This window comes from Chlorocebus sabaeus, chromosome 8, assembly GCF_047675955.1.
Source record: "Chlorocebus sabaeus isolate Y175 chromosome 8, mChlSab1.0.hap1, whole genome shotgun sequence".
Lineage (NCBI taxonomy): Eukaryota > Metazoa > Chordata > Mammalia > Primates > Cercopithecidae > Chlorocebus > Chlorocebus sabaeus.
Window position 1 is genome coordinate 127,837,317 of NC_132911.1, and position 22,731 is coordinate 127,860,047.

The 22,731-nt window shown below is 42.0% G+C and overlaps 1 protein-coding gene across 1 annotated transcript in view; it reads left to right on the top strand.

The window, feature by feature from the left end:
* The window catches only part of FER1L6 (fer-1 like family member 6), a 266,543-nt gene that overhangs the window by 201,538 nt on the left and 42,274 nt on the right, over positions 1–22,731 (top strand). Inside the window, exons 23-32 of the mRNA XM_038000171.2 lie at positions 5,385–5,495; positions 5,753–5,914; positions 7,361–7,541; positions 9,860–10,086; positions 11,923–12,045; positions 13,252–13,291; positions 14,555–14,670; positions 15,667–15,798; positions 16,709–16,834; positions 21,434–21,561. Coding sequence (XP_037856099.2) covers positions 5,385–5,495; positions 5,753–5,914; positions 7,361–7,541; positions 9,860–10,086; positions 11,923–12,045; positions 13,252–13,291; positions 14,555–14,670; positions 15,667–15,798; positions 16,709–16,834; positions 21,434–21,561 — 1,346 coding nt within the window. The remainder of the gene's footprint in view (positions 1–5,384; positions 5,496–5,752; positions 5,915–7,360; positions 7,542–9,859; positions 10,087–11,922; positions 12,046–13,251; positions 13,292–14,554; positions 14,671–15,666; positions 15,799–16,708; positions 16,835–21,433; positions 21,562–22,731) is intronic.

The following is a 22,731-nucleotide window of genomic DNA, read 5'->3' on the forward strand; positions in this document are numbered from 1 at the left end:
ATCACATGGGGCCTGGTAAGGACTTTGGCTTTTATTCTGGGAGAGATGGGAAGCCAAGAGAGGACTCTCGGCACAGTGACTTATGTTGCAACGCGAAGATACTGGATCCAGTGTATTCTGAAGTGGCAAGGAGAGAAGCAGAAAGGCCCACTGGGGGACTCTTGAAGTTACTCAGATTGGAGATAAAGGCGTGTTGAATCAATGTAGCCATGGAAAGGAAGAGAGGTGGGCTCTGTACATATTTTAAAGGTAGAGTCTTTTGGATCAGCTGATGAGATTTGACATGTGAGGTTTACTCCACATCACACAGAAAAGCTCACAATATTTTACACATCATAGACTCACAGTAAAATATTTTATCTGTGCCTGGTGGTTCACGCCTGTAATCCCAGCACTTTAGGAAGCTGAGGCAGGAGGATTGTTTGAGCCCGGGAGTTTAAGACCAGCCTGGGCAATATGGCGAGACCCCATCTGTACAAAAAATAAAAAATTAGCTGGGCATGGTGGTGGAGGCTGCAGGAACTATGATCATGCTACTGCACTCCAGCCTGGGTGACAAAGCAAGACCCTCTCTCGAAAAAAAACAAAAATGCATCTATTTACTCATTCAATGAAGAAACATTCATGGAATTCTGTGTGTGAGCCAGATTTCAACTGTCGGGCCATTCCCCAGGCCCCTCACAGCAGTGTCCCCTTCTGCAATCTTAGAACTGTCTGTTGTTATTCACACTTTGGCCTTCTTTTCCATTCTCCATACTTAGAACACTTGTTTCCCCTACTTTTATAATGTTTCTCTTGTTTTCAGAGCCCTCTCTCTCCTATTATGGTTTTCCTCTCCTCTGCTGCTTGAATGTTCTCCTTCTGGAAAGTCCACCTCCCTTTCTTAGAGTGTTTTGCTTCCTGTGTTGGTTTCCTATTGCTGCTCTAACAAATGACCACAGACGTGGTGGCTTAAGACAACCCAATTTATTATCTTACAGTTCTTCAGGTCAGATATTGGAAAGGGTCCCTTATCAGGGCATCAGCAGGTCCGTGTTCCTTCTGGAGGCTCTAGGGGGAAATCTGTTTCCTTGTCTATTCTGGTTTCTGGGGATGGCCTGCATTCCTTGGCTGGTGGCCCTTCCTTTACCTTCAAGCTAGCCAGATAGCTTCTTCAAGTCTCTCTCTCTCTTATTGTCTATTTCTCCCCAGAACCTCCCATCTACTTCCATTACCACATCTCTTCCTACTCTGGCTCTCCTGCTGCTGTCTCGTAAGGACCCTCAAGGATACATAGGGCCCACCCAGATAATCCAGGATAAACTCCTCATCCCAAGATCCTTAATTTAATCACATGTGCCACATTCCTTTTTGCCATTTAAGGTAACATATTTATAGATTCTGAGGATTAGGATATGAACATCTTTGGGGAGTCATTATTCTGCCCAACACACTTCCCAATTCCTAGAAATATCTCAGCCTTCCTAGAGGGGTAGTGCACTACACCCCCCCAGAAGGGGCCACTGCTATTTGGTCAATGTGGCTGGCACCCCCTACAGTTGTACCGTGTGCAGCCTCCGTGGATTTGTGTGTTAACTCTGCCTGCTTAGAATCCATTCTTCCTTTTCATTCAACTTTCTAGGACTCTTTCTCTTACCATCATGTGAATGTTCTCTAATTTTTTCATTTGTTTTTAATCTTCTTTGTCTATGTGGTATAGATTTAACCTAAGCTCTATTGGCTTAAAAAATGAGATATTCTTCTCTGATGCTTGGCACTCATTAAGTCTTCTCATTAGAGGTCTGAGTTAAATGATTTAAATAGCTTCAGAGAGCATCTCTGTGTGAGCTTTTTCCCTGTTTTAAAGGTAAAGTGTTATTAACTGATTATTGACCTGCTAATAAAGACTTTGCAGAAGGCATCCACCCTAAAATAGGTTTAATGAGGGGTCAGGGAGGGAAAGCTCACTGATCCTTATATAATATTAAGAACTTCCAGGCCAGGCACAGTGGCTCACACCTGGAATCCCAGCGCTTTGGGAGGCAGAGACAGGTGGATCACCTGAGGTCAGGCATTCGAGACCAGCCTGGCTAACATGGTGATACCCCGTCTCTACTAAAAATACAGAATTAGCTGGGCATGTTGGCACGCGATTGTAATCCCAGCTACTCAGGAGGCTGAGGCAGGAGAATTGCTTGAACCCAGGAGGCGGAAGTTGCAGTGAGCCGGGATCGCACCACTGTACTCCAGCCTGGGTGACAGAGTGAGACTGTTGAAAACAAAACAAACAAACAAACTTCCAGTAGAGACCCTGCTCAAGCCCGCCAGACAATCTCCTCAACTCACCAACTTTATCCCGTAGCTCACACTTACCTCTTCTGGTGGTTCTGGCTTTGCCATAATCTCACTGTTTGATGTTAGGCCCGTTAAATTTCCTCTTAGGTTTTTTTGTTTTGTTTTGTTTTGTTTTGTTTTGTTTTGTTTTGTTTGCCTGGGTTGGAAACAATTTTCTTTCAGCAAGCTGAAGATATTATTCCATTGTCTGGGCTGTGCTTTCTCTTTTGAGAGGCTGGTTATCATTCTTATGTTGCTCCTTAAAAAGTGATCTTTGTGTTTTTTTTCCCTCATCTGATTGTTTTTAAGGTATTTTTCTTTATTTTTTGTTTTTAGCAGTTTTACTATGTTGTACTAAAGTACAGTTTTATTTTTATCTTGTTGGGTTTTATAGAGCTTTTAAAACCCTGGCTTGATGTTTTAAATTAGTTTTGGAAAATTGTCAGCCTTTATCAAAGATTGCTTCTGTCCTATTCTATTCCTCCTCTTTTTTCTTCTCTCCCCTTTCTCCTCTCCTTGCCTCACCTCTTTTTGCCTCCTCTGTGACTCCAATTACATGTATATTAGACCTTTTAATTCTCTGTGCCTTTATGTTCTTTTATGCATTGTCTATCATTTTGTCTCTCTGAGCTTTATTTTCTCCATAATATGGCCTATCTTCCAGCTCATTTCTCCTGCCTCTTTTTTAAAACCTATTCACTAAGTTCTTCTTTCCAGTGACTAAATTTTTAGCCATAGAATTTCCATTTTTTTATTATAGATTTATCTATTAAAACTTTTTATCTGGTTTCTTATTGAACAGATTAAGCATTGTTACTTTAAAGTTCATGTCAGATTACCACATTATCTGAAACCTCTATGAGTCTGTTTCTTCGGTTAGTTTCTCTTGCTAATCACATTGTCTTATCTCTGTGCCTGCCATATTTTATTGCATGCTAGACATTTCTACATAAAAATATGTAGTGAGCTATTAAGTGATGGAGCCCAAGAAACCACTGTACTAAAGATGAGATATAATAGAAATATAAATTATGGGCTGAGGGAGACAGAAAGGAGAAAGGCTTCTGAGCATCGGTGATTTTTCAGATGGGCAGGGCTGGGACGAGGGTCATGCATGGCCCTAAGAGTGAGTGCCTCCTTAATTTTTGTACCCTGTGTGCCACACTGGTTCACCCTTGTCCTGGACCTGCTTTGAGGTCCTGATATTTTACTTCCATGGGGATATTAGAGCAGTCTGGCTTTCAGACCAACTACCCATCCTGCTCACCCCCAACTCTTGCTATTTTGCCTTCATAACAATCCCGTGTTTTTCCCTGGCCCTATGTGCTGACTAACTGCATATCGTATGGTTTTATAGGCCAGCAGCCAACCCATTTCACTGGAAAAAGCTTCATCTTGGCTGGTAGCAAAGTCATTTAATTGCCACCATGTTATAGGATTCTTTAAGGGCTGTGTTGAGCTCTTAACAGCATTTTTCAGGCATTTATGAAGCAAAACTTCTTTGGCCATTTCCCAAGCTGATACTTCAGCAGCCCCAGGATAAAACATATAATGGTTTTTTAAAAGCACATCTAGAGGCAGCCCCTCCTATGCCACCATCACAGCTGTTTTGTGGCTTTCCCTTTAAAGCTAGAGGGGCTATTGACTTTCCCAGTGAGGTGATGCTTGCATGCTAAATGGCTCACCTCTTCACTGCCAGGCAGTATTGGGCATTGCCATCCTTGTCATTTACCAGCTTCTTGATCTGAATTGGTGCATCCTGCAGCTTCATTACCTTAAGCCTATTTCACATTTGCAGTGTCTGCTCTCCTTTTTCTGAGCTTTCTTGTAATTAGCTTAACCACATCTGCTGTTGCCAACTAGAATATGTATGTGAAAAAGGAATGGTGATATATTTGCATTTTGCAGATTGTGATGCACAATTAGACTTTTTCTAGCATATGGAGCATGTGGACTAATATGTCAGTCAACCAATAAACATTTATCAAGAATTCACTGTATATGGAGGGGCTTGGAGAATGAAGTAAATAAAGACTTCCTCTTGGCCAAGTCCCTGTAATTTGTTCAGGCAGACAAACAGCCCCAGGAAGGAGAACCACCTGCTCCAAAGCAGTGTTTAATAAAACATCTGATTCCCAAGGAGCTTGATGGGTCATCTGGCCCAGTATCTGAGGCTCAGAGAGGAAAATGTACTTGTGCAGGGTCACACAGCAGAGCCTTATTTCTGGACTCAGTCTCCTAATTTCTGCACGAAATCTGTATAGAGGACATATTGCACTCAACCGGCATTGAAATGGTAGAAGCAGCTGGGATCGGGTCAGAAAAAAAGCTTCTTTAATTTTTGTTTTCTTTGGGGAAACCTTGAAAGATGTATGTGTCGAACCAGGTTTTGAGGGCTGTGTGAGATAGCCTACACTGAGAAAAAGACCCTATTCTCAGTAGAACTCTGTAAGTCCTTTGTGTGAAATTTCAGCAAAGCTGAAATTGTCCTGAAGTTTCATTAACCCCAAGTGCACAAGAAGTGACAAGTTTTCATCTGCCTTCAAAACATTTCATTTTCTGCTCCACTGATTAAGACGTAGTCTCTGTTGGATTAAATGTAATTTTTTTTTTTTTTTGTAGTAGTAGTCGTAGTAGTAGTGCATAATGGCTTTTCTGGAGATCTTGACAAGTCCGAAGGCAGTGGGGTTCATTAAGACTCAGACGTTTGGAATCTGATAGAAGCTCCTTCTCCACTACCCTGCTGTGGTTCTTGTGTAATTTTTATGAAGTTGTAAAGACCTATCTTCCGTATTTGTTTTTCTCTCTCCCCTCTATACTGTGAGCTCTGGGTTATTAGCCTTGTGGCACATCTTAAGTGCTCGCTAAATGTTGGTTACCCTTGTAAATGAATGCATTTATCAATTAATACATAATTAAATATGGTAAAATGCATGGTCCTTGTATTTTAAGCTGGAAACATTACTTTTGTTGGCAAAACAGTGAACATCTTACTGATGAGGTGGTTGTGTGGCACCGTTGCCATCCCTGTGTCTCTCCAGTGTCTAACTCATACTTGCCTTGTGTGGTAGGTCCCTTCCTCCGGGCTGCAAGGCCTCCCACCCGTTGAGCCACCAGACATTACCCAGATCTACCCGGTTCCTGCCAACATTCGGCCGGTGCTGAGCAAATACCGAGTGGAGGTATGGGTCAGGGTAGGAGCTGAGTTGTTCTTTGGGACTCAAGGGCAGCAGCCCCGCCTGAATTGTAGGAGAGGTGGTATGGGATGGGCAGGAGACCTGAAGAAAAAGAACGAGCCCTCGAAAAGCTGTGCGGTTCTTTCCTGGAGGAACATAGCGTGGTTCTTGGGGAGAAGGTCTGACTTTTCCACACAGAGCCAGGGCAGGCGTGGGGCTCCTCCGTGGAGGGGTGGTGATGGCTCTGCTGGTCGTCTCCTCAGGTTCTCTTCTGGGGAGTTCGGGAAATGAAGAAGGTGCAGCTCCTCTCTGTGGATCGGCCCCAGGTTCTCATCGAGTGCGGAGGACGAGGTGTGAAGTCCTGTGTGATCCAGAGCTACAAGAACAACCCGAACTTCAGCGTCCAGGCAGACGCTTTCGAAGTGGTGCGAGCTTCTCACTCTGCCGACCTGGCTCATTCCACTTTTTTCCACAGATGAGACATTTTAGGGTTTCAGATGTCCACCATCTGCGAGAAAGAATTAATTTAGTGAAAAGCCAGAATTTCAGAATGAGATATAATAGACTTTTGTTGTTGTTTTATTTTGAAACTTTTCCAGTGTGGATCATACAGCAATCAAAGCAGGTTGACAAACTTTTTCCTAGAATAGCAGTTCCCAAAGTGTAGTCCCTAATTCATCAGCATCAGCATCACCTGAGAACTTGTTAGAAATGCTCATTCTCAGGTCCAGCTGTTCTGAGTTAGAAACTATTGTGGGGAGGGCCAGATGTCTAGTTTAACAAGATTTCCAGGTGATTCTGATATATTCTAAAATTTGAGAACCACTGGCCTAGAAAATACTGTAATAAAATTTATTTTAATGGCTATTTTTTTTTTTTTTTTTGAGATGGAGTCTCGCTCTGTTGCCTAGGCTGGAGGTGCAGTAATGCAATCTCAGCTCATTGCAAGCTCCGCCTCCTGGGTTCATGCCATTCTTCTGCCTCAGCCTCCCGAGTAGCTGGGACTACAGGCGCCCGCCACCACGCCTGGCTAATTCTTTGTAGTTTTGGTAGAGATGGGGTTTCACCATGTTAGTCAGGATGGTCTTGATCTCCTGACCTCGTGATCCACCTGCCTCAGCCTCCCAAAGTGCTGGGATTACAGGCTTAATGGCTATATTTTTTAAAAAAGTATTTGTACTTAGAATGTCAGGAGTTTACATGTGAATTTATGCTTCTAAAGTGATTTTTTGACATCTGTGCTTTATTTATTTCAATATTTCAACATACTTTTTTGTGCTTTGATTTGAAACTAATTGCAAAGAAAAATATTGCTTTGTGCAACCCAGCTTGCTCCACTGGACATATATCCCCAGTTAGCAAAGCCTACAATGGAAGAATGTGCGCGGTGTTTGCAAACCTTTTGTATCAGGCTGCATTGCATTTCGGGGGCCACCAGGGAAAACAGGTGGCTGGGGCACTGTCCCTTCACTCTCAGCTCTGTATTAAATGGCTCGACTTTCATCTCTTTTATATAACGGGCCTGGATAAGCTTTCGTTGGAGATGAGAGTTCTTCTGGCAGATAATGACAAAATAAAGAGGTCTGAAAATGACTGTCAGAGACAGTACAGAAGTGAGAGATTCTTGTAATTTAAACCTGGGACAAATTGTTACTAAGGCAGACTTCCTATTTGGGTGAATTACTCCCTGCCTTGGGAAGACACTGCTCCAGAGTTTTGGCAAGCTGCAGGACTGGCCAGGAGGGACAGAATGGCAAGGCAGAGACAAGGAAGGCTGGATGCCCAGCTGACTTTGGGTCTGCCCATGGAAGGGTCACCAGGCCTCAAGCAACCAGGCCCAGGCCCCTCTTCATCTCAGCCTCTCTCTGCAGGAACTGCCTGAGAATGAGCTTCTGCACCCACCACTGAGCATCTGCGTGGTGGACTGGAGAGCTTTTGGGAGGAGTACCCTTGTGGGCACCTATACCATCAACTACTTGAAGCAGTTTCTGTGTAAATCCAGAGAGCCCCTTGCCCCCATCTCACACATGGATGGAACCCAACTTGGGCATGGTGAGAAGCTGCTCCTAGATTTTGTAGCTGTAACTGTAAAGTCATGGCGCCTGCAGAGTGCCTGTTATGGGAGTGGCTCAAAGAGGATGCCCCACAGCCCAGTGGCTGGGTGGATCTTTCTGATGAGCTTGCTCCTGCAGGGGTCTCTGCTTTCTTTGGCTGCCACATTCTTACTTTGACTCACATCGGGTCAGTAACTCTAACACGCCTTCCTTGAATATGACTTACGCTCCTGCCTGCCTCCACGCTGACATTTCACTTGGCTCTGTGCTTGATATTGTTTTAGTTTGTTCTATTTTGTATCTCAGGTGCACAAAGTTGAGTTCATTGCACGTCTCCGTTTCATGCTGTACAATCATCATTGGTCTATTCAAAGATTCTCTCATTCTATCCACTGTCCTCCTTATTCCTTATCTCTAATCCCAGTTCCCTCCCCACTGCAGGCCCTACACCGCCATCCTTGTCAAATTTAAGTCGATTTAATCTACCTAAATAATATGATGCTATAATTTTCATTTGTTTTCCTATTCTTTTCACTGAATTCTCTGTTTTAAGCTCTATCCATATTGCAGTGTGTACATTAGCCTGTTACTATTACTTGCTACATCTACAACAATTTACTTTTCCTTTTCTCTCATATTAGACCCATTGGCTGCCTCAACTCCCCTTTCCATAATCAGTGCTGCAATGAATATCCCTGTGTGTGTTCCCTGAGGGAAGATGCTATGTGGGAATTTCTCTGGAATGTACACCCAGGGGTGAGATCGCTAGGTCCCAGGAAATACGCACATGTATTTTCATTAATTAGCACCAGGGGGCACTCCAGAGAGCCGCACTGATCTACACTAGTCTACATCAGTCTATACTGCCATTTCTGCATTTGGAACCCCATTTTTCTCCTCCTCAGCAGCACCTGCTATTTTCCAACTTTCTAGATTTTTGTTTTGCTTTGGTTTGGTTTTAGCTTTTTGCTACTCTGTGGATATAGATTAGTATCTAATTTTTATTTTAACTTGAATTTCTCTGCTTGCTACTGTTTGCACACTCTTCATATCCTTGCTGCCATATTCATCTTCCCTCCGTGATGCCAGTTCATGTCCTTTGCCCGTATTTTATGTGCTTTAATTTTTTTTGATTCACAAATTCTTTGTATTTTCTAGATGTTAAAATCCTGTGGATTGTAGATATTGTTTATATCTTTTCCTAGTATGGTAACTACTAACCTTGTCTATAATTCCTATCTGTGAGCAGAAATCCTTGATTGAGATATAATCAGACCCCTCCATGTTTTAAACTTTATAGTTTATATTTTTAGTCTTGTTTAAGAAATCTTTTCTCACCCCTTAGTCACAAAGGTATTATTTTATATTTTCTTCTACTAGCTTTATAGTTTTAGCTTTCTCATTTAGATCTTTAATCATCTGCATTTATATATGATTTTAAGTGGAGATTCAGCTGCATTTTTCTCCATATAGAGCACCATTTTCCCCCCAAAGGGTCTGCTAACCTACCATTCATTTTCCCAATGATTTGTACTACCATCTTTCTCATAAACCAAGTTGCCATACATCCCCTGTCCATTTCTAAGATTTCTAGTCTGTCTCACTGGTTTCTTTGTCTCTATGCCCAGTATGAAGTAGATACCCATAAGAGTTTGTTGGGTTGCATTTGCTGTTGGAAAGTCAGCAAATGCGGGGAGAGAAACTCTGGAGTTTGTGGCAGCCATGGGGGTACCGAACTGGGAAATGTTCCTGAGTACTGACTCCTACAGCATAAAATGGAGAGATGAGGACCTTTGGCAGTAAAGGACAGTGTTATAACCTTTCTATGGCATCAGCAGCCCAGTTAAGAATCTCACGAAGCTCTGGGCATACCCCTGCTCCCTGCCAGGCACATGTACTTATATGCCCAGGGTTCTGCCTACAGTTGGGGGCTTCATGGCTCTCTGGAGCTCCAAAGGCTCCCCAGATTAACACACAATAGGGAGATAATCCCCCCCGACACAGAATCTGTACCCGAAACCTTTATTTTCATAATCCCAATGACCACGATTAAAATTACTTTGAGTGATCAATAACAAATACAACCATTTATTGATGACCTATTATGTGCCAGACGCCTTACATCATGGTCTCATTTCATCCTCCCAGTGAGATGGATGTTTTTACTGTCATTTTATACATAAGAAAATGAGGTTCAGAAATATTAGCAACCTGACATATTTGAATCCAGATCTGACTGATTCCTAGTATTAGGTTCCTGAAATGACCACCCTGTGATGCAGCCCAGTTCCCTGACCTGATGTGCTTTCATTTCAGAGACTTCAGATTCGCTAACAGCCCCTGAGTCCTCTGGAGCCCACAGCTCCTCCCAGGATCCCCCAGCAGATCACATTTATGTGGATGTTGAGCCACCTCCCACAGTGGTGCCCGACTCTGCCCAGGCCCAGCCGGCCACCCTGGTTGACATCCCTGACTCATCCCCGATGCTGGAGCCTGAACACAAACCTGTAGCCCAGGAGCCACCAAAAGATGGAAAACCTAAGGTCAGACCAAAATCCCTCTCCATATTTACAAGGCTCATTGGAGTTTGCATTGGAGGCCTCAAACAATATGAAGTTGCTTGTAGTGTGACCATGGGCAAGCAGCTTCACATTTCTGAGTATCATTTCATCCTTTGTAAAATGAGGATATTGATACCCACTTCACAGCTTTGTTGTAGGATCAGAAAGTTAATGTGCATGAAATTAAAGTGCTAGTCACTGTAATATTTAATTGACAGTAATATTTAATTGAACAGAAACTCTTCTTAATTCATTAGCTTGGAAAGGCCATGTTTCTTCATCCAAGCATGTTCCACAAATATTTAGGTCCTACTTTGTACAAGATCATATGGGACCAAGAAGATGCATCTTTTGGATTCTAAAGAGGAGTAAAATAGTTAGTAAAGATTCTGGAAGGAGAGATTGACAAGTGTACAAAGAACCACAAAACAAGGATATAGTTAATCTTTTTAAATTATATATTTGAGTGAAAAATCTTGGTGTACCAATTGAATTACAAGAGAAGGCCATTTTAAGAAGGTCTTAAGGGGCCAGGCGTGGTGGTTCACGCCTGTAATCTTAGCACTTTGGGAGGCTGAGGTGGGCAGATTACTCAAGGCCAGGAGTTCAAGACCAGCCTGGCCAATATGGTGAAACTCCATCTCTACTAAAAATAAAAATAAAAAAATAAGCCAGGTGTGGTGGCACTCACCTGTAATCCCAGCTACTCCAGAGGCTGAGGCAGGAGAATCACTTGAGCCTGGGAGGTGGAGGCTGCAGTGAGCCAAAATCATGCCACTGTACTCCAGCCTGGGCAACAGAGCAAGCTTCCATCTAAAAAAACCAAAAAGGTCTTAAGGAACAACCTGCCCAGCAAATGGTAAAGGATGAAAAAAAAAAAAAAAAAAAAGAGTGGAAAAGTGAGATAGGTGCATGGAACGGATATTTGCACAGGCTGCTCTCATCTCATGCCTGGTCAGCGACCCTCTGTGACGCCTTACGCGGTTTGCTGCATTCCCCTAGCGTTGCACCTGTGACTTTCTGTTGACTTCTCAGATTCAGTGTTCATCATTCAGTGTTCATCTCAGATTCATCATAAAATTGTGAGCCTCAGCAGGGTAAGAGGTAATTTTTTAACATCTCTATATCTCCTGCACTCGATAGAGTGCCTGGATCATGGTACGGACTCAAGAGATGACTTGGTGAGTGAATGGAAGATGAATGCCTGGTGAGTGCTGCATCCGTAGCTCCAGCAGGACCCCTGTCTTCTCCCACAAATGCCTCCTTTCTACCACACGTCTATCATTCCCTCTCCTGCCACCCCATCACTTATGTGATAGAAGTCATTTACTTGTACCCATTCAAATCAGAAATGACACCAAAGAATTGCCTAAATTATGTCACTTAATCCTCAGGACAGTGGTGGGTATTATTGCCCCTAGTTGAGGAAACTGAGAACTACAACATTTATATTAATTGCTTAATGATTTATAACCCTGCTATACAGCATTGCATCATATAGTCTGGTTCTCATTTGTTGCATGCCTAGCTCCTGTACTCTAAGCTATCCAGTGTGGGATTGTGTCTAATTCTCCACACATCCTTAATGTCAAAAACAGTATCTCACATATGCTCAATAATCAATGAATGAATGGATGAATAGATTATTGAACTTTGATTTGTGGAAGTGATACAGAGAGCTGCTAGCACAAAACCAGTGGATACCTCTGTGTGTTTTCCAGTGGACACCTAAATGTTTACTTCCTCACAAGCCAGTTGACCACCAGGATGCAGCCAAATGATGTTGAACTAATAACTCATTTCCCCATCCCTTGCCAGGATCCCAGGAAACCTTCCCGGAGGTCCACTAAGAGGAGAAAGAGGACCATAGCGGATGAATCTGCTGAAAACGTGATTGACTGGTGGTCTAAGTATTATGCCTCCCTGAAGAAAGCCCAGAAGGTAGAGTCTCCCCTACCTGTGGCAGTCAAGAGACTCAATAAGAAAACAGCACCTTCTCCCACCCTGAGTCCTAGATAACCTCCTTTTAAATGCCACTGTACATAGGCCCTACTCAGGTGTGGTTCTGTTAACTGCAGAAAGGTAAGAAGCCTGGAAGAACCAGAGATCCTGAATTACAAAATTCCCACTTTTTGGCTGGAGCTGGCCCTAGGACACAAGCTCTGCTGTAAATACTGGAAGGATGTTCAGTCTAGCATGGCATCTGGAGGATCTGCCCCCCAGCCAGACTCAGGAGGGTCCAGCAGGGAGAAATGGGGTCTCTGGACAGGTGGGCATCAATTATTGGGGCCTCAGGAGATACCCCAGTCTAAGGACCCCAAGTCACCAGCAGGATTCTAAGTTCATATGACCTTAGCAAATGGTACTATAAGTGGGTTTGCATAGCAAGAGCAGGGCCTCTTGTCCATGGAATGAGACAGATCTAGTTATAAAGGTGGAGAGCCAGTGGGGAGTAGGCCTGGAGAGTCTGGCAAAAGCTCAGCAACCGGGCGTAGTAAGATTTCTCACCCCTAAGTACGGAAGGGAAGAAAAATTACTCCAATGTTATATTTAATTGAATGCTCTTCTGATTCTTTAGTTTGGAAAGTCTATGCTTGCATCTAGAACTATTTCTCAAATATTGATATATACTGAAAAAGCAAATGTTAGTCCCTGCCTCCAACCTCCCTCCTTTTGCTGCAATGGACACTATCACTTCCTGTGAGAACTCAGCCCTTTCCTCTTTCTCTTTTAACCTCCCCAATCTATGGTACCATCCCAAGGACCAGACACGCCAACAGACACAACTCATGGTGCGGACCAGGGAGATGCTCTAGGGAGGTGGAAAAATATTGGGGAGACAGTTTGCTTGCCTTGTGGCTGAGAGGGTCCTGCATATAGGGGACAAAGATGTCTACAGCTTGATCACAGTTTTCTTGGTTGTGCGGATACCTCTTTTCTAGGATAGGGCATCCTATTGGGCTTAACCCCCAGATCTTTACAGTGAGGCTTCATTTTGGGGGACTGCTTAGAGACTGTTTGAATACTCTTTTAAAATAGTGTTCTCTGGGAATGCAGAGGGCTGAGATAATTGAATTAGAATTGTTAGTCAGAATTAATAAATCAAGTATTGCGGTGTCAGTAATCTTGTCTCCTCCTTTTTCAAAGGCAAAGGAGAGAAATCCCAAGGGAAAAAAAGGCAATACAGGTAAGCAGCTATTCTGGGGACATTTGTCCATAGAATAGGGTCATTGTTACAAGAAAATTGTAAAATGGAAGCCATGGGAGGTGTATTAGAGCTCAACTCCCTCCTTTCCTGAGTTTAGAAACTATCTCAGGAAGATGACAGCACTCTAAAATGTGGTCATGTAGCTCTTGGTGCTGGACTGGAACCAGACCTCAGTTCTTCTGAATTCAGTTCAGTGCTGGAATGGACCCTTTGGCTCAAGTTCCTATGTTGACAGTCTTAATGTAGAAACCATAGAATAAAAATAGAAGCAATCTGGATGACCGGTCAAAATCAACATGATAAACTTTATTAGAGGTGAGTATAAAGACCTGGATTTGGGTTCCAAAACTCAGTCTACAGGATTGGACAGCTCTTGTTTGGCAGAAGGTCAAATGAGAGGCCTCAGATTTCACATGACCACAAACTCAATTCAGGCCAACAGTAGGTCTCAGCCTAAATACAATTGTAACACTAAGCAGTCAATGTTCTTTCATTTGATGCTGATAGAGGTGGAAAAACCAGAGCCAGGCTCAGCTCCTCAGACCACTCCTAATTAGTACATGTAATTCCCTTGTCATAGGAAATAGTATCTTCACCTTGCAAATGATGAAACAGAGGTACAAAGAGGTCAAGTAATTTGTCCAACATTACACAGCTAGAAAATAACAGAGCTGGAGTCCATATCAGGCGGTTTCTCCCCTGCAGAGCCTGCTGCTAAAAAAATTACTGAGTAATCCCACTAACAACTTTGCACACAAGACCCTTAGGATATTTGAGCCTCATATTGAACTAGATGTATCTCAAGTCCCTTAATGGATCTGAGAGAGAGTGACTCCAAAAAGCTTTGGAGTCAGTCCAGGTTCCAAGTCTGTTCTTTGCTAGTTGGGTGAATGGGCAAATTATTCTCTCTGTGCCTAGTTTAATGAGTTCTTACATGTACTGTAACACATTGGCCCATAGAATAGGGTCATTGCCCTATTCCTATTGCCCAGCCCTAGGGGATCCACTGACGTTGGATTTATATATGCATGGGGTGCCCTGCAGTCAGGCACTGTACCGACTGTATGTAACAATCCTACGGCAAAAAGTTACTATTTGTTTTTAAAAAGAAAGGTCACAAGTTACTACTTCTGAAGGGTCACAACATAGGACATGTCAGAGCAAAGGGAAAGAAGGAGCTTGGCTTTGGTCCTTCTCATCTCAACCGCCATGAGAAATCTAATTTCTGCTGAATATCCACAGAGGCAAAGTCAGATGAGGTAGTGGTAGATATAGAAGATGGCCCAAAGAAGAAGAAAGACAAAATGCTCAAGAAGAAACTCAAAGATGATGGAATCCCCAACCTGGCCATCTTGCAGGTATGTGGGGACACATCTGTGCCACGGATGGGGAGGGATGCTCAGCAATGAGGTTCTGTTAGTGCTTGGGTCAACCCTAGTCATGCCTTTGTTTAACTGACTTATTTTGTCTTCATTATCATCGATGTAGAGAAGTAAACTTTGATGTGCATTTAAGCCAAGACAGGAAGTTTGTTCATTTTCCATTTTCTATACCCTCATATGGAGAAGGGACACAAATTTAGTGTGGACCTTGCAAATTAATCTACAGCATTTGAGCTCCCCTTGGCTCATCTCCAGGTGCTTGTCATCATCATACAAATGTGTACACACTCAAGGTAGCAGGAGATTTAACTCCAACTAAAGTCAGCTCCATTAGGCCCATCTTAATATTAGTCAGAGGGTATTAGCTAGAGGTATATTGATGGCTATGAAAATTTGAAGTGTGAAAATTATATATATAGATAACCAATTTAGGTAAACAATTTATATAGGAAAGCTGAATAAGTAAATTATACTACCAAATGTAAAACTCAACTCAATTTTGCATTTCCAAAGCATGTATATAATTTTCCACTTGGAAACTTCATGTCTATATGCATTACAATAAAAACAAGTATTTCCATTGCTTTATATATGTTAATAATTAGATATTTAATGAACATTATTGATTTGAATCTCCTCAAAGTATTATAGTCTATATCCAACAACCAATGGTATCAACTAGCTCTAAAAGGTTTGTTGTATCTATACTTATATATTACAATTTTTTAAAATTTACCTATACTTTTTCGAATTTAAAAGTTCATCAAAACATTTCATAAAATTCATAGTAGCAGTTTCAGGAGTGCTGAGCCAATCCATGTTCCTTATCTTGCTGAAGATAAATTACCAATGGCCTCAGATTTTCCCAAGGGACACATATCAAGGCTGATTTTGGAGAATCTTGGCATTTCTCGTTAAATCAATCCTGGGCTTTCCTTCCTCTTAGCACAATCTTCTTCCTTTGCCCTAAAGATATATGATGGTGATCTTGAGAGTGAATTCAACAATTTTGAAGACTGGGTGAAAACGTTTGAGCTCTTCAGAGGCAAGTCTACAGAAGATGACCATGGTCTTGATGGAGATCGAGTCATAGGAAAATTTAAGGCAGGTTCCATTGTTAATCCTTTTATTTGGCTCTCCCTGTCCATCAATGTCAGGTATGACTCAATTCTGTTAATGGAATTGTGGTGTGGGATGTGTGTAGGGCAAATCCTTAATTTGTACTCAAGTCCTTCTCTAGAGCTCCACAAAACCTAACCCCAGTCTTTTAAGATATTTTTGGGCTGTGACCAGTGGATTGGAACTCAGTCTGGTGAAAAATAAGGAGACAGACTCATTACCTGAAAGGAACACTGAACTTTACTTTGTTCTCTCCACCCCTGGCATACCAAATGTGTGACTTATGCAAGCCTACCAGTTGGACGATTAAACTAATCAGGCAACACCAGCCCTTCATCTGGCAGACTTACAGTGTCAACATCACAAAGTAGTAGCCAGCATTCGCTATAAACATACAACAAGCTGGGCCCTTTCTATGCAGCATGCTATGTTGGAAATAGCACAGGCATTACAGTTTGCCCATCTGGATTCAAATCCTAGTTATAGTACTAACCAACTGTATGATCTGGAACAAAGTGCTTCACCTCCCTAAGCCTCAGTTGCTATGTCTGGAAATAGGAATACTGCAGTCAGGATTGAATGAGATAATGGGGGAAGCACTAGCACAGCACCCCACATGTAAAAGGCACTTCATGTCCCATCTGTTCTGTTCCTCATATAACAGTCCTGTGTGGGGGTGTTAATGTACAATGCCAGTTCATGGGTGTACCATGAAGAAGCTCAGATGCAAACAGGCTACATAAATTGCCCAAGGACACCCAACTGGCAAGTTTAGCACCAACCCAGGTCCTTCAGATTCCCAGGCTGTGCTCATTTTCCCAGCACTGTGCTCTCTGTGGGTTTTGGTGGGACATATGACCATCTCATTTCAATGGGTTGCATTTTGTGGTTCCAGGGCTCCTTCTGCATCTACAAAAGCCCCGACGATTCTAGCTCTGAGGACAGCGGGCAGCTGAGAATCCAGCAAGGGATTCCACCCAGTTACCCCGTCACAGTGCTGATCAGAGTATACATTGTCGCGGTGAGCCATCCTTGTTTGCTTTGAGGGGGTGGATTTATCTGCTTAGGCTGCCATAACAAAATATATGGCAGACTGGGAGGCTTAAACAACAGAAATTTACTTTCCCACAGTTCTGAATGCCGTAAGTCTATAATTAAGTTGCTACCAGGGTTGGTGTCTTGTGAGGCCTCTCTTGCTGGCTTGTGGATGGCTGCCTTCTTGCTGTGTCCTCACATGGCCTTTCCTCTGTGCAAGTGTATATAGGGAGAGAGCGAGCTCTGATATATTCTCCTCTTCCTATAAAGACACTAGCCCTGTCATATTAGAGCAGTACCACTATGACCTCATTTAACCTTAATTACCTCCCTAAAGCCATGTCTCCAACTACAGTCACCTTAGGAGTTAGGAGTTCAACATATGGGGGTATGAAGTTAGGCTGGCAAAACAGACTTGTTATGGCTTTTCTGAGCATACAGGACTGTTCTGTCGGTGTAGTTTTATCTGCTCCCTGTGGTTGCCCGTGGCAGGAGGGGGAACCAAATAGGAGGGAAGCAGGAAACTACAGGAAAGACAGTTAGGGGGAAGGACCAAGGCAGAACAGGGCAGCAGTTATTGTGAAATTCTCCTCCCACAGCCATGCCTCTGCACTATTGCAGTAGGCAATTTTGCTTTGAATGTGTTTCTAAGAAAGATGTTAACTCCTCTAAGCTTCCTTCTTCCTGATAATGACAGCACAAAACTTTGATTATGAAACTTTTCAGCCTCATTAGCAGAAGCTCAGGGCCAAATTTAATGCTCTATCAAAGCAACCGTATGAACCCCAGTGCTTCATGGATTTGCTTTAATCTCCTGACCTTGGATGTGGTTTTTGTAATCGTATTTTATTATAATGCTCTTATTTTATGTCAACCGTTTGCTTCCATTGCCTACGTTCTTTCAAAGAAACATAAATGTAACACAAAATAAAAATGAATTATCCTTTAATGCTAAGGGAGAAATAAATGTTTTTCCATCATGCAGTTCTCAGGTTTCCTTTATCATCCTCTGTATCATCATCACAACCACCACGTGCCAGGGATATTGCGATGAAAAGAACATAGTCTCTGCCTTCAAGGAAGTCACAGTGTAGTTGGAAAGATGAGAAGAACTTGTAAAGTCACTGACAATGTTGGGTAGTCAACATGAAACACCACCCTCAGGATGCTTTAGACTAACCTTTTCAAAATTGTGTTCAGGAGGTCACTTGTGTTTTGGGAGATGCAGGCATTCCTTAGGAAACAGAACATATGTTGAAATAAATTTGAGAAATAGTGCGTATTTCCTTCTCCAACCTTTGAGATTTACAAAGCTTATTAGCACATTCAAGGCTCTGAGCTTTTCAGAAGCAAATAAACCCTATTTAGTAATCTTGACCAGCATTTTCTAAACTTTTGCCTCATATCTTTTTCCCCACTACAGAAAATCTTACAGAGCTAAAGTTCTCTAAGATACAGTTTGGGGAATCCAGAAATAGTATGAACAGTAGGAAGGAGAAGGAAGAATTTCTGTGAACTACAGAGATTGGAGAAAGATCTGTCTCCTTATTCATGTATTCATTCAGAAAATGTCTACTGCACACCTTTTATGTGTTTAGTACCTTCTAGGCAAAGGCCAGAGAAACAGATCAGGTTTCTGTCCAGGAGGTAGCATGGGGGAGGGAGGCCTTGGGCTGGAACTTGGAACAGGAGGGACTTGAACAAACAGGGAGTCAGAAGGTGGCAGTCCTAGGCAAATTCACTAGTTATGGACAGTTGATACTTTTCATTGATATTTCTAGTAGTTTGATTATGTGTGGTTTGCTCTCATACTAATATTTAATTAATTAAATTCTCAAATCTTTTAATTAAAAGAACACTAACAAGTAAAAAAAATGCTACTTAAAACTTGCATAAAGAAAGAAATCAAATTTCCCCACCTCTTTTTTTCCTTACTTAACAAGATAGATGGGCCATTTTTTTCTAAATTAGTATGTGCAGGTCTTCATTCCTTTTAGTAGCTGTATAGCATTTTCTTGAATAAATGTAGTATTCTTTTATTTATCCAATAAATATTAAGAAGACCCTGTTTTATGTCCTAGAGGTAAAGTAATGAACAAGATAAACAGTCCTCTTGCTCTCATGGAGATTACATACTAGTTGAGGGTGATGTGAAAATTAGGAAGATATAAAAATAAACAAAGGAACAGATAAATGAACAGCATTCGTGTCAGAGATAACTGCTTTATAAAGAATTAAAATTGGCTGATGTGACAGGAAGAAATGGGAAGGACTGTTTTGCATTGTATTTCTTCCCAAGTAATCAACAAATACATTGCTTACAATTTTTGGCTATTAAACAGTGTTCTAGTGAACATCCTTGAACATACAGCTTTATAGGCTCACACTATTCTATCTACAGGATAGAGTCCTAAATATGGAATTGTTTCTCAGCTTTCATTGCTGCAGAGTTTTTCCATCTTTTTGATACCATTTCTTACCATCCTCCTACTCTGGCCTTTCCTTAGAAAGTATTTGCCTTTGACAGTATAAGGCCTAGGTTGTCTGGAATCAGACTTTATTCTCAGAAACAGATCATCATTCAACTGGTCAGTGCTAAATGCAAGAGTCATAGGGTCATGGATTCAGAGACCATTAGTTCTGGGAAGGGCCTTCAGGTCCACCCCATGATTTTACAGGTAGATCTCAGAGAGTCGACATGACTTGCCCAATATCACACACCACTTAAAATGTAGTAAGGCCAGGTGCTGTGGCTCATGCCTGTAATCCCAGCACTTTTGGAGGCCAAGGTGGACAGATTGCTTGAGCTCAGGAGTTTGAGACCAGCCTGGGCAACACAGTGAGACCCCATCTCTGATACAAAACTTAGTGGGGTGTGGTGGCTCATGCCTGTAGTTCCAGCTACTTGGGAGGTTGAGGTGGGAGGATCACTTAAGCCTGGGAGGCATAAGTTAAGTTGCAGTGAGCCAAGATGGCGCCACTGTACTCCAGCCTGGGTGACAGAGCAAGATACTGTCTGAAAAAAGAAAAAAAAGAAATATAGTCGTATGTTTCTTAACAACGGGAATACGTTCTGAGAAATGTGTTGTTAGGCTGTTTCAGTGTTGTGCAAGTGTCAGATTGTATTTACACAAACCTAGATGGTATGGCCTCCTACATGATAGTATAGCCTGTTGCACTCCTAGACTATAAACCTGTATAGCACATTACTGTGTAGACTACTGTAGGCAATTGTAACACAATGGTATTTGTATATCTAAACATAGAAAAGGTACAGTAAAAATACAGTATGAAAGATTTGAAAAAAAGGTACACTGGTCTAGAGCACTTGCCATGAATGGAGCTTGCCGGACTGGAAGTTGCTCTGGGTGAGTCAGTGAGTGAGTGGTGAGTGAATGTGAAGGCCTAGGATGTTACTCTCTGCTACTGTAAAGTTTAAAAACACTGTGTACTTAAGCTACACTAAATTTATAAAATACATTTATTCAATAATAAATTAACTTTAGCTTACTATAACATTTTTACTTTATAGACTTTTAAGGTTTTTTAACTTGACTCTGGTCAAAACAGCAGTTAGCTTAAAACACAAACACATTGTTCAGCTGTATACAAATATGTTCTTGACATCTTTAGCCGATAAGCTTTTTCCTATTTTTAAATTGTTTTATTTTTACTTTTTAAACTTTGTTGTTAAAAAGTAAGACAAACACACACACACACACGCACACATGCACATTAGCCTAGGCCTACGCAGGATCAGGATCATCAATATCACTGTCTTCTACCTCCACATTTTGTCCCACTGGAAGGTCTTCAAGGGCAATCACATGCATGGAGCTGTTATCCCTTATAATAACACCTTTTTCTGGATGCCTTCTGAAGGACCTGCCTGAGGATGTTTTACAGTTAACTTTTTTATAATAAATAGAAAAAGTACACTCTAAAGTTTAAAAAGTATAGTAAATAAACCAGTAACATCATTATTTATTGTCATTGTCAAGTATTATGTACTGTTCGTGATTGTATAGTCTTATATGACTGTTAGCATGGTAGGTTTGCTTATAGCATCACCACAAACATGTGAGTAATGTGTTGCACTACAACACTGCAACAGATATGATGTCCCTGGATCATAGAAATTTTCCAGCTCCATTATAATTTTACAGGACTGCCATCGTACATGTGGTCAGCCCTTGACCAAGACATCATAAAGAGGTGCATGACTGTAGAACTAGAACTCAAACTCATGCCTTCTGCCTCCTGGTCCAGCATTTTTCTCATTTTTCTGTGCCAAGAGCTTCTTTCCAACCGAGGAGATGACTCCAGAGAAAGTTGAACTTGGGCAAAGCCAGTAATTTTTGTTTTTAACAGCAAAATGCAGATGCTAAAGTAGTGGCTCTTAACCTTGTCTGCACGCTAGAATTATCTAGGGAGGTTTTCAAAAGCCCAAAGCCCTGGCCCATTAAATCAGACTATCTAGAGACAGAAGTCAGGTATTAGCATTTTTGAAAGCACCAAGGTAATCCCAGTGTACAACCAACATTGAGAGCTATTGAGCCAAAGACATTTTCTTTTTCCTTTCCAGGCATTTAATCTTAGTCCAGCTGATCCAGATGGCAAATCAGATCCCTACATTGTGATCAAACTTGGCAAGACAGAAATCAAAGACCGGGATAAATACATCCCCAAACAACTGAACCCAATATTTGGAAGGTCAGTGGCCATCTGGGCTGTGTTTTATTGTCCTTTCTGCGCTTGCTCCTGCTGTGTTTCTGTGGGGACGGTGTGTGCATGTGTGTGTTCCTGGGTGAAATGGTGCCAGGAGGTTAAATGCTGGCTTCTGCTCTTGGTAAAAACCAAGCAAACCTATGTCCATGGAGCAGGATTGAATTCCTCCATGGTCCCCTGAGGAATTTGGTGGTACTTGGTGGTCTCCTTACCCATAGCTTTCTTTACTATAATTTTTTTCTTTTTCTTTTTCTTTTGTGAACTTAAGTAGAGAAATATATACCCACAGCTCTCTAATTACCATTTTCTGGATTTTAGATTTAATAGGCATCTTGCAGGGTCACTGGATTCAGCCTTGTGCTTTTGAACAGAGCAGAGATTTCCTTTTTATATAAAAGGCAGCCAAAGTCTAGGGAGGTTAAGAAACATATTCAAGTTCAGATGACACAATTGGAGGATAATGGGCCAGAAGTTAGTCTTTTGTCTCCTACTAAAGGGATTTTTCCATCATATCATTTTGAGGATCATTTGAGGTGACTCCTGAGGTCAAAAAGTTGAACTCTGTCCTCAAGTTGTGCTTTGTTTTCCTGTAAAGTGTTAAAAGCGACTGCATTTGCATAAGGGGACTGGGCATTTGCCAGCTCACAGCAACCTTGCCATGCTCACTGATCCTATAATAGGATGTGCTACGCATTGCTGTTCCCTGTTTGAGTTTGTGCACCTGTCGTTCACTCTGGAATCAAGGTGGCCTGGATTTCATTCTGCCACATACAAGCTCTACAACCTTGTGCACATGGCTTAACCTCTCTGTTCCTAGTTTTCCTGACCTGCAAAGCAGCAACAGTAACACCTAAATCTCAGATTCCTTTAGAAGATTAAATGTGTAAGGCATCTAGCACATCACATTGGCTATGCCAGCACACAATTGACACTCAGAACACATTAGCTCCCTTCCTCTCCACCTTGGTAATTGTGGTAGCAGCGGATACATCTTTAGTGTGTTTAATTTCTTCTTTCTTGAGTTTCTTGAGTAAGCAGGAACATGGGATAAAATCTCCATTGGCCCCATTTAAATTCATTTACACATCTGTGATCACTTTGGAGCCTCTTACATTTTATTGCTCCTGAGGAAATGAGGGCAATAAATGATCTTGC